The sequence below is a fragment of the Girardinichthys multiradiatus genome, unplaced genomic scaffold (assembly GCF_021462225.1).
Source record: "Girardinichthys multiradiatus isolate DD_20200921_A unplaced genomic scaffold, DD_fGirMul_XY1 scaffold_27, whole genome shotgun sequence".
Classification (NCBI taxonomy): domain Eukaryota; kingdom Metazoa; phylum Chordata; class Actinopteri; order Cyprinodontiformes; family Goodeidae; genus Girardinichthys; species Girardinichthys multiradiatus.
Window position 1 is genome coordinate 117501 of NW_025917680.1, and position 12716 is coordinate 130216.

Sequence of the window (12716 nt, forward strand, 5' to 3'; positions counted from 1 at the left end):
GTCAATAATATAGCTTCATCAAACAAAACTGTTAAAGCCAGAAAGTAAAAGAAAGCACAAATTCGTATAGAAAACGATTTATTTGGATACAGATACAGGCTACAGACTGAAGTTTTAGTAGTTTCATTAATAATATAAATGTACATCTAAAAAGAATGATCATGTATCATGAAAAAGTTGTATAGATTTTGTCACGCATTTCAGGAAGTGAAACTCATATTACATAGGTTAATTACACATAGTAAAATATTTTAAGCCTTTATTTCCTGTAATTTTGATGGTTATGGTTTACAGATAATGAAAATGACAAAAAGTCCAATAAAAAAAGCAATATTTAAAATGCTATGCAATTATGTTACCGTATTTTCCGCACTTAAAAACCTTAAATGTTTTCAAAAAATGACAGTGCGCCTTGTAATCCGGAGCGCCTTATATATGGATCAATTGGTTAATTGGTTGATCCATACTGGTTGTACACGGCGCTCTGTCAAAATGTTTCAGTACGACTGATAAACTACAAAGCCGCACCGCTTGCAGCATTACGGCTATCGTAGTCAGGGGCGTCGCCGAAGTAATAGCGGTAAACACCTGTACTGTGCTTACTCCTAGTCCAACACCACTTGTGTGTGTATAACGTTTGAATGTACTGTTGCAGGAATTGCCTGAACTATATGTGATTAGAAGCTCAGTGTGTGGGGTGTATGTTTCGTGTGTGTGTATGGAAGATGTTGACATTACTCCTCCGGACAGAGGTGGCGCTGTGTGCTGCCGTAGCTGAGAATCAAGAGTGAAGGAGTGACGTCGGTATTATTGTGTGTGTGGGGTGGGTAGAGACGGCGACCGGAGCAGCGGTGTATGAGTCTGTAAGCCCTGTGTTTTTACGTGCTGCAAAGTCATTAAAAAGAACCCCGAATCTCGTCAACAACTCAGTATTTTGATGCTGTTTCTTCATGCTCAACTCAGCAACGTATGAGTGAGGGAGTTAACCCCGAGGAAACTAGTAACTTCGGCCCTGGAGAAAGCGTCTCCCCTGTGTCATCAGACTACGGTCAGGGGACAGAAACAGGAAAGGTTAACACTACTAACGTTTGATTTAGTGCATCAAACTGTTTCTTTTACGTGTTTACTGAATCAGGGAAAAGTTCCCTTTCACGTTTTAACTAACGTTTGATTTCAACTTCAACTTCATAGACTCCAATGCATTCCTAACGTGCGGTTGGCTCTATTCAATAGAATTCTATGTAGAGGAGACCTTACCATGAGAGTGAATGCAGTTATCAGAACGCTGGTTTGTAGTGTATTAATAAAGTTTGACTGACTGACTTATCTGACTGTTTTGTTGACATTCTCTTTAGCACAGCTCCATCTAGTGGATGCATAACGCAACCCCAGTCAAACGTTTGACTGCAGTAGCTTCTATTCTATGCGCCTTATAATCCGGTGCGCCCTATATATGAAAACAGTTCTAAAATAGGCCATTCATTGAAGGTGCGCCTTATAGTGCGGAAAATACGGTACTTTCTATGCACTCAATACAATGTTCAGTTCAATTCAGTTTATTTATATAGCGCCAATTCACAACACATGTTATCTCAAGGCACTTCACAACAGTCAGTTTCATACATTCCAATTAATCCTAACCATTGAACAGTTCAGTCAGATTCAGTTATTTATTCAAATTGGATAAAAGGTTTTTCTATCTAAGGAAACCCAGCAGATTGCATCCAGTCAGTGACTTGCAGCAGTCACTCCTCCTGGATGAGCATGTAGAGACAGTGGACAGTCACTGGCGTTGACTTTGCAGCAATCCCTCATACTGAGCATGCATGTAGCGACAGTGGAGAGGAAAAACTCCCTTTTAACAGGAAGAAACCTCCAGCAGAACCAGAACCAGGCTCAGTGTGAGCGGCCATCTGCCATGACCGACAGAGCAGAGACACAAAGAGAACAAAGAAGCACTGATCCAGGAGTACTTTCTATGGGAAGGAAAAGTAAATGTTAATGGATGTAGCTCCTTTAGTCGTTTCATCTAGAAAGAAAGAACAGATAAACTCTGAGCCAGTTTTCAAGGTTAGAGTCTGAAAGAGAGAACATAGAGTTATTCACAGTTAAGCTCAGTCAATTGCCATGTCTAGGAGAGAGAAAGGGTTAAACACTGAAAGACAGGGCCATGTGGATCATCTGTAGAAGGTGAGCATTAAGTTGTTGCCAGCAGAAGCTCGGACGATTCCCCTCTCCAGAAAGGTGTCACAGGTAGACACAGAGTCAGGCCAGGTGTAGCTTCTAAGAAGAGAATAGAGAGAACAAAGTTAAAAGCTGAAATAACAGCAAATAATGCAAAATTGGAGAGTAGTGTGAGAATGTAGCAAAGAGGGTGAAAGTGGTCATTATGTCCTCCAGCAGCCTAAGCCTATAGCAGCATAACTACACAGATAGTTTCAGTTCAGATTATTTAGTTAAACGGCGCTTATTTACAACAATGTCGTCTCAAGGAACCTCACAAAGGGTCCCACTGATGGTCATCGTTATACTAAAAACCACAAGGATTGGGATACCTCTCTCTGTCAGACTGATTATAACCATTGGAAAAGAGAAGGGGTCATACAGGTAGCAGAAATGGAGGGTGTGTTTGCACCTCAACCATAACTGAGCCGGTTTAGGCTCAACCTGACTCCCCATTACTCCAACCAGCAGGGAGGGAGGAAGGCTCCCTCCCTGATAACCTAAGCCACCCACTAAGCCCATGTTGGGCTTCCTTTTGTATGAATTACTGCATCAGTATGGTGTGTGGTGCACCTTTTCCTACAACACTTTTTCCTTCCACTCAACGTTCTATAAATATGCTTGAATGCAGCACTCTGAACAACCAGCTTATTTAGCAACAACATTTGGGGCTTACGCTGCTTGTGGAGGGTGTCAATAACATCTATCAAGTCAGCAATCTTCCCCATGATTGTGTAGGCCATAAAATGGCCATTACACACCATTTATACATTAAAATGTTTTTTAATTGGTTTTATGTAATATTCTAATTTTTTGAGACTGGATTTTGGGTTTTCATTATCTATATAAGCTCCTCTTCCAGCTTGTTTGTTTCACCTTGAGTTCAGGGGATGTCCCAGAGGGGAGGGGTTGTGGCCTCAAAGCTGGGCACCAGTATATAACTGAGCCAGTCAACTCTGCAGACAGATACGACTGAAATCACTGTTACCACTTTGACCATCTCAGTCTGTTGTCTCTCCGGAGCCAAGCGGTCAACATCAGCCAGCAGCCATGAGCAAAGACAGGCCGAGCAAGCAGGTACCAGAGGAATCCAGAACGCAGTCTCCGTCCAAAGGCCACAAGTCGCCCAGGATGCCTAAATGTTCCCGTTGCCGCAATCATGGCTTTTTTTCACCTCTGAAAGGGCACAAACGCTTCTGTAACTGGAGGGACTGCCAGTGTCCCAAATGCAAGCTGATAGCTGAGAGACAGCGTGTCATGGCGGCGCAGGTAACCGTTACTTTACGCTCACCCAGCTTTTACAACCCCCGAAACGCCCCGGGCTGTTAGGTTAACTCTGAAGTTTTATGTAATCACCTTTAAAATCACTTATAATCACTTGTACCATGTTTTTATTTTAAACAAGACTGTGCAGATAACCAAACATTTCAGTTTTATTGGAAAGTAACAATAATAAACCAGCTGCTTTGTTTATTTTGACAAAATTTAGCAGGGAACTTTCTTTAAGTTGTATCATAGGAGTAGTTTGGTAATTAGATGTTTTTATGTTGGCTAATTGATGGCTATGTTTTGGCATTACTTGTTTAATTGGACATTTAATTAGTTAAATTGTTAAAAATAATTTGAAAGTTGCAACATTTTAAAATCAGGGAGACTAAAATTTGTAATCAAATTGTCAAATTAGTACATATTTTTGCCAAGGCATAGTGAAAAACATTACATAAAAGACTTCACTTTATTAAAGCTTTTTTTAATAAAGTGATTTAAATGTGATTTAATTCATTTTATTATTTTGGCAATGCTTTTTTTAAAGTGTATCCATACATGAATTATAAATGTCTGCTTAGGTAAATACGTCTTTTACACAATTATATTACAGGAAAAGTACAAAAACCTACTATGTTGCAAACAACCTGTTCATAAATATATGGTAAATATAATACATTCAAAATGACTCATTTTAATCAGCCATAAAACCAAGAAAGACATTCAAAGACAACTAAATAATTAGTGAATTTGAGGCTGGATTATGTAGAAGTTCCCCACTTTTTTCAGAAAGCAAACTACTACATGTTGCAAAGAGCCTCATTCAAGCATAAGCAGTGCAAGGCGGTTTTGCTGTTGGAAAAAACACATTTATAGACATGACATAAAACAAAGGTTTTATGTTTGTTTTACGCTAGACAGTTTCTAATCAAGCTTTCCCTCCTTGAAGGTTGCTTTAAGAAGGCAGCAGGCCCAGGAGGAGGAACTTGGCATCAGTACTCCTGTGACTTTGTCTGGGTCTGACGTGATGGTAAAAAATGAAAATGCCGCAGATTGCCTCTTCTCTATGGAGGGCCGATCCAGCCCAACCACCAACATTGGCAACCCATCCCTCACTCTCTCAGGTGATTGCTGTTGTTACGTTGTCAGAATCCTTTCCTATTTTTGTTTTGATATCCAGCCGCTCATCTGGCCGAAAAACTGTAAAAGGAAGCAATTACATGCAAGGTTTAGTCATCCAAAATTGGAAGAAAGTCTGGTTTTTTTTAACCAACAAAGATGGAAGGTTATTGAGCTCATGATTGCCAATGTTCATCTTTTATCATTTACAGTTCTGGGCATACTTGATGGAACCTGTAGCAAATGTAAAAGGCTCTACATCTTTTCAAGTAGTCTCACTCTGAGAAAATGTGAAAAGCTTTTAATTTGAAGCCATTTTTTGATGCGGAAATACTTTGTACAGCCACGTTTGTGACATATTGTCTTCTCTACTGACATTTCACAAGGTTGGAGCATACAGAGACTCAGTCTCTCTAGATCTCTACATCACCCACTGGTTTTCTATAGGATTAAGATCTAAGGACTGAGTTTTCTTTATTAAAAGATTGATGATCCATTTTCAGTTTACAGTTAGACTACACTAGATCTTTGTTTAAAAAATCTAACTCCGACAAGGTTCTCATGCTCTTTAGAAGAGGAACCGTACCACAGGATATGCTTCCACAGTGGGTACTTTTCCACATATTCATCTTTTCATGTCAAAATCACCTTGAATGTTTCTCTCCAATAGACACATTCTTAGTCTCATAAACTCAATATGTTTAATTTTGTGATGTTAGGGCAGGAAATACCTTTTTTCTGGCATGCCATAGGCAACCAGATGGCATGTAGCTAGCTTTTAATGGTTGTTATTGAGACTTGGTGACCCAAGGATGTCACACTCCACTGCAGTTCTCCAACACTGGTCGCAAGGTAAACTTAGGTCCTTTTCCAGCCAGTGTCTAATGGTGTCGTGTCATATTTACACCCCAGGGAAACAGAAAGTGACGGATAACTAATTAGAAGTTCCTAGAAGCTCTGATCACATTGAAATGTAGGATTATAAATCAAAATTCATGCTTCAGTTAAAATTATTCTAAAGTTGTTTTTAGGGATGTAAATGAGTGTGGTACCACTGATTTCATTTAAAAATATTTAGCGGATTATTTCTCCCCTACTGAATACATTTACTCAAATTAAATGTTGCAGTCTTTACCAGGGGTGGCATCAAATGTTACTGGCAGTCCAACTTCATATGCTAACAAGGAAGATTATAATTATAATTCTGAAAGGTTGAGGGTGTAGATGACATTATTAATATTCACATCAGTAATAAAAATCTGTCCTGACAGACATTCTGTAAAATCCTCTGAAATATGTTTTTTGTAAAGTATCGTGGGAGAACCAATTCAACCCCGTCAGAGACAAAAACACACGGTAGATAAAAACACTGAACATCCCTTTAATCGTTTCTGGGACCTCTGAAGAAATAAACAGTGTAAGAAAGTTGCTGACTCAACATTTGCCTTGCTTAACCCTTTTGGTAGTGCCATTAAAGGATGGGTTATAATCATGAGAAGATTACAATAACTTCAGCAGTTTAGCAACTGTATTAATGTGTAAAACTTAAAGGTGATAAAAACAGCAGGATGTTGGGAATCAGAGGCAGCTGAAGCAGCAGGAAAGGCCTTTTAATAATAAAGCCAAGCTTTCATGGGTTAATGCCTATTATTTCTCTCTAAATCCCTATTTAAAAACATCTTCCTACTGTTAGAAAGTCAATAAAATATGGTTCATAGTTCACATTCTCATCCAACTTCTCATTCTCAGCATGAATTAGTTATTCATCTATTTCTCTTTTGTTATATAAAATATTTTAAATGTGTAGATTAGTGCTGCAAAATATATTACAAATGTTTTATCACAGTATCACTGTAGGCAATATACATATTGTGAGGAACTGCTTGGACTGCATTAAATGTTAGCCTTTATTGGAGTACCATGCATTCAGACTGTCTGTCTCTGTAATGTATTTGACGACACCAGTTACTTAATGCAGGATACAATACAACAATTTGAAAGAAAACATCACTTTAGACCATTTTCCCATTAAATCACAAACATATTTGGGTATGTGAGGGGAGAATTATAACCATATTATAATTCTGCCCTCATATTTTAAACAGTTTTTCCATTGTTGAATTCATTTATTGTAGGTGATTTGGAGGCTTGTTAGCAGAGAGAGAACGTATGATATGAACTTGTCATATGATGAAGTTCAAGGCCGCTTATGCCCAGTTTTTCTCGTCGTTGCTGTGGGAAAAAAGTTAACTTTGTCCTCGCAACATTGAGAGCTAACTATGCTGGAAAAAGGAGTTAGACACTCGTTGATATGGTGATGACAGGGCTTGCTGTGGAGCAGAGACAAAAGATTTCATATCTTTGGATTCAGCGATGCACAGTGTCTTTGTTTTGTAAGACCAAAAGATCATGGTCTGCCTGAGAAGAATGTGGCCTTGCTGATAAGGAAAGCACATCAGATAGCCAGGAATTATCTTGTACTTTTCATCCTGGAAGGGTTAGGGATAGATTGCTGTTTCCATACATATTAATGGGAAGCTGAGTGGAAGAAAAATAAGTTTGATAGAAAAAGATGCAGAGGCAACAAGAATACCTGCAGCATTGGGTAGATTGTGAGGTGTGGAGTGCAGCAGGAGTCTGTGCTTCATGAGCCACCACACACAGACGTCTCCAGGACATGGGCTACAACAGTCGATGCATTCCTGGTGTTAAACTCAAAGTGCCAAAAATACCTGGTTTAATGATCAAGCTGTTACTGTGGTTGATTGGCCACCAAACACTCCTGATCTAGACTCTATAGAGTGGCTCAGCAAACTTATCAAAGCAAGGAGATATTTTTTGCACCCTACTAGTAATATAAATTTGGTAAATAAAAAAATACAGATTTTACAAGCAGATCCACCAGACTCCCACAAGTGCTGTTAAGATTATGTAAATTGGTAAATGGTAAATGGCTTGAACTTGTATAGCGCTTTATCAAGTCCACAGAGAGACCAAAGCGCTTTACACCACAATCAGTCATTCACCCATTCACACACGCATTCTCATACTGACAATGTAGCCACAGCTACCCTGGGGTACACTGACAGAAGAGAGGCTGGCATACACAGGTGCCACTGAGCCCTCTGACCACCATCAGCTGGCAAGGAGGGTGAAGTTTCTTGCAATGACCGAGATGGACAGAGCAGGGATTTAAACCAGCAACCCAACGGTTACAAGACAAACTCCGACCACCTGAGCCACAGCTATTACATAAAACAAACATACTATTACACCTTCTTTATTAACATTTTCCAAATCCATTATTTTAGGTTTAACATTCCAGTATGTCCACACACTTTAAAGGAGGCCAACATTAATGTGTTAAAAACTCTTTATTGGTCTTATATTGTTTTCATTATCTGAGAAACCACAGAGATTGTGGATCAGTTGAAAACCATAATCATCAAAATGAACAGAAACAAATGCTTATAATGTATTTCTCTATGTGTTATGAATCTATATAATACACGAGTTTCACCTTTTAACCTGAATTACTGCAGTGAATAAACATTTAGATGAAATATTAATTTATTGTATTATTAAAGGGTTGGTGTCGGTCTTCATATTTTAAGCTCTACATAAGATTCACCAGCAGATGGCGCTGTTTAATCTTGGTTTTAGACATGATACTCGGTAAACCTTAAACATTTCCTTCAGGTGTATCTAAACTAATAAATAACCTTTGAGGTTCACTTTACTGAAGCTGGAAATTAATTGTGTCACTGAAACATTGTGAAAAATAAATGCTTGCTTTAATTTTGCATATAAGGACAAAAAGTGCAGCAATAGTTTACACAATAAAAAACATAAAAAGCCACTAACAATGCAGTTTATTTGAGCCTATGTTGGTCTTTTTATTTTTCATTTCTTTTTCCAGGAAGCCGCTCTTCGTCATCTTCCAGCCCCTCAGCAGCTGTTCGGCCTCATACTGAGGGAACATCTGACCTGCTTCTGGAAACTTCCTATTACAACTTCTACCCGCCATCACGCTACCCCACCTATTATGGCAATCTGTACAACTACCAACAGTACCAGGTAACCCACACTGACCACTCTAGTCAAGCTCTAAGTTGAAACCCATCATTAAAGGTTTTGTGGCAGGTATTTAACCCCACACAGTCAGAACTGAATAACTTTGTTTTACATGTAAATGCTCAGAGCAGGGAAGGATTCTTGATCATCAGGAGTCAGAGTTTAAACTTCCTCAGCAGAGGATTTTTGTCCTGCAGTTTTTCACATAAAAAAGAAACATTTATTTATTCCTGTATGTAAGTTACAGTCCATTAAGCTTCATTGTAGCTTCTTATTCATAGCATGTATAGTATAGTATAGTATAGTATAGTATTAAAAATGTAGATTTTTGGGTAAAAAATAAATCTGTAGTTCTGTATCTGTAGGCAGGTCTGGGGATAGATAGAATAGACCAGGAATAGAGAGAAATAGTGATGAAACAAGCACAAATTTGCAGTTACTGTTCTCTGTTTAGCATTGGTGGAGAGTAGTGAGATTTGTTAGATTGTCCTAACCTCAGGGATGTGTAAATCAGCATAGTATCATAATAGTAACATTCAAAACAAAGATGGATCTGGTGCATACAAAACAATTTTTTTACAGTGTAAACAAGGATCTGGTCCATGCAAATGTATTCAGCAGCAGCCCTGTATTTTCTTCAATTTTGATCAACTACAGCAACAGGGTAGGCTGCTACGGTTTCCTACTGTTATGTCAGCTTCAGTTTAGCAACAGTCAGGTTGAAGGGAATACGTACTACAGTTCTCTAAATTTAGGGGCCACTCTTTTTGTAATTCCAGAGATTATTATTTGAGGATGGTATTAAAACCACAAACACACAGTGAGCTGGAAAAAGATGAACATTTTCTTTACTTTTATTGTTTTAAATTTTTACTCGTCTTGAAAATAGTCTACTTATTTGACCACATTTCAGTTTTACAAAACCAAACCTCAGCTATTATCCTTGAGAGACTCAATAAAGAATGTGAGAAAATTACCTTCTGTGCAAAGCATACAATAGCATTCAGCTTTAATATCTTCTCTTACTTTACAAAGATTAGGTCAAGTTTCTGTTGTCATTTTCATCCTTTTGTTATCAAAAAAAGTAGAAATTTCATCTGTTCAAGAATTGTATCATTAGATATGTTGATTTTGTTTTAACTGTAATGTTATTACTTTATACAGTGCCTTGCACTGTATAAAGTATTTCTACCCCTTGAACCTTTTGACATTTTTTACATCAGAATCAGAATCAGAAAAGCTTTATTGCCAAGTACGTTTTTGGACATACAAGGAATTTGTTTTGGCGTAGTCAGTGCAATACAGTACAAATTAAACAGTATAAACATATCTACAATATAATATAAATATATGTGCACAGTTTTAAGTGAGTGAGAGTAAATATAGAGCAGTATAAGATGCAAGAGCAATACAACAGTGCAACTAATGAATAAATTTACATATAAATATATTTAAGTGGTACAGTAACACAAACTTGCACATGATTGTAAAGTGAAGGGTAAAGAGAGAAATAAAAAGTTTTGTAATAAATTCTGCATTTATTTGCAATTATTAAAAAAAATTGATTAATTGTGTTTCTTTTGTCAGGTAGATGCTAAATTAAGTCCAAACCGTTAATTTAAATAAAGCACATGCAACTGGTATGAATTTAGGTATGATGCTAATTAGCAACATTAAGCATTATTTTGCATCATACCTAATTAAGTAAACAGATTCTGTAGTCTTAGGTATGCAGATTCAAATTTTGATGGTATTTCTACCCTGAGCTTTGAAGTTGAATTACAACATAGGTTTCTGTACAAACCATTCTGGTCAACAGTGACGCGTTGACTTATGGGTTTAATTCGATTTGTGATGTAGGAATTTTCTTCTTACATGGTTTTGAACACAAAAAATGTGCTTAAAATAACAGATATTGTATAAAAAACAATACAATACAATTTATTGCAATAAACTGTTTTTATTAAGCATAATGCACAGCATTTACCTTGAAGATCAGACAACCTAAAATGCTGACGGAGGTGGGGGAGAAAGGAAGAACTAAATAACTGAATCTTATTGGCTGATTCTTGGCCTTTTGGCCATGCTTTCCTCATGTCATCCCTTTCAGCATGTTTCTGAAATTAGTTGGCATGCCAAATGGATCAAAAATCGTCTGTATATTAAGGTGGATTGCGCCGTGTTTTTACGTGCACACGCGTTGCGCATCAGAACGCGCGGTGGCGTAAATAACGCGCGCTCGTGTAAAAGCATGAACAATTGATTGGGTAAAAATGCCTTAAAATCTAGTGGCGGAGCAGTAATAGCACAGCCTCTTGTTGATAAATTATGTATAAAACACCACCACACGTTAGATACGCGACTGCGCGTTTTTTACACGACCGCGTGTTATTTATGCCACCATGCGTTCTGATTCGCAACGCATGTGCACGTAAAAATGGTTAATATACGGAAGATTTTTTTCATCCTTTTGGCATGCCAAAGTTACATTAAATAGCGTTGTCACATGCACAGTTGCAACTTTTTCTGGGTGTTTCTTTTGAGTCAAATCTGAATGTTTCACCCTACATTTCCTTTATCTCACTTGTAGAGGTAACTGCATCCATCTCCTCTTCTTCATTGTATTTCCTGCAAAACCTCAGTGGGCCGCTGCATCTGTAGCTCCTTCCAGAAGAATGCTGTCTCTTTTGCAGATTATAGCCTCTGTCACGGTATCTCCTGTGAGCTGTTTATTCCATCAACCACACCATCAGCAAATTTTCATGGATAGATGTCCTCTGTTTAGAAATTATATTCACGCCCTTGCCTGGCGTCCTTCCTCTTCAGTATGGTGCAGATCGTAGAAGTGCTACTCTCGTACTGTTTCGCCATGGCAACTACATGCACACCTTGGTCATATTTTACAATAGTTTCTGTCTTTAATTCAATGCTCATCATCTGCTTATTTTTCTCAGCACTAACGTGAATTTTAGCTTTCAACTCTAAGCTTAAAGCAAAAATTCAATACGTTAGTTGGAAAACAGGTAAATCAATGTACGGCTGAACAGTTTAAAACTGTAAAATCACAACCAGATGTTATTTGTACTCTCACCACTAGATGGTGACAATGAGCTTCCAATATGATCATTGGTATGTGTGGGCCAAGCATCTAAAGACAACTTGGCTGCATTAAGACAGGAGACAGCTTCAGTCAATTTTCCAACATGTTCTAGAAATTGCTGAATAAAATCCAGTGCAACTATTTACCTTAATAAGTCATTTAATTAGTCATCTATGGACCTGATCAGAGAAACCCAAAACAGTTGATGGAATACAGTGAGAGCTAATTTCCAAAAAGTCCTCTAGGACATCCTGGAGACTGAGCTCAATGACAACCTGCCTGAATAATAGCACACCATTAAATTATTGTCCACTTTTATGTAATTCAATCTAAGTATAAATCCAGGTGCTTTGTTAAGGTCTCAGCTCAGCATCATGAAGACCAAGAAATACAACAGACAGGTCAGGAATCAAGCATCAGAAGAGTATAAAGCAATATCCCAAGCCTTAAGTATCTCACAGATCACTGCATAATCTGTCATCTTAAAAATGAAAGTGTAAGGCACAACTCCAACCCTACAAAGACAGGGCCTTCCACCTAAACTGACAGACCAAGAGGTTGCCTTTCTGATTCCTGTATGAAGACTGCACATTAGCATAAATATGCCATTTCCACCAGGAACCTCGGTGGTGGCAGTATTATGCTATGGGGATGCTTTTCTTCACAAGTCACAGGGAACCTGGTCAGAGTTGATGTGGGAAAATGAGTGGGACTAAAGTCCAGATCCATCTCCTACAGAGCTTCTGTGGCAGAACATGATCATTGAAGATCATAGATCATCTCCTTGGAATCTGACTTTCCTTGAGCTATTTTGTAAATAATTGTAATTTTAATTAAAGGGTTTTCTACAAAGTATCGACTCAGGGGGCTGAACATGAATCCACTTCACACTTTTCAACTTTTTATTTGTTAAAAATGGAGAGCCATGGATTAT

The 12716-nt window shown here is 38.0% G+C and overlaps 1 protein-coding gene across 2 annotated transcripts in view; it reads left to right on the forward strand.

Moving 5' to 3' along the window:
* LOC124865140 (doublesex- and mab-3-related transcription factor 1-like) overlaps positions 1-12716 on the forward strand; it is a 42199-nt gene that overhangs the window by 705 nt on the left and 28778 nt on the right. For both annotated transcript variants that reach the window (XM_047360104.1, XM_047360103.1), the window contains exons 2-4: positions 3229-3492; positions 4439-4613; positions 8528-8685. In XM_047360104.1, coding sequence (XP_047216060.1) covers positions 3229-3492; positions 4439-4613; positions 8528-8685 — 597 coding nt within the window. The remainder of the gene's footprint in view (positions 1-3228; positions 3493-4438; positions 4614-8527; positions 8686-12716) is intronic.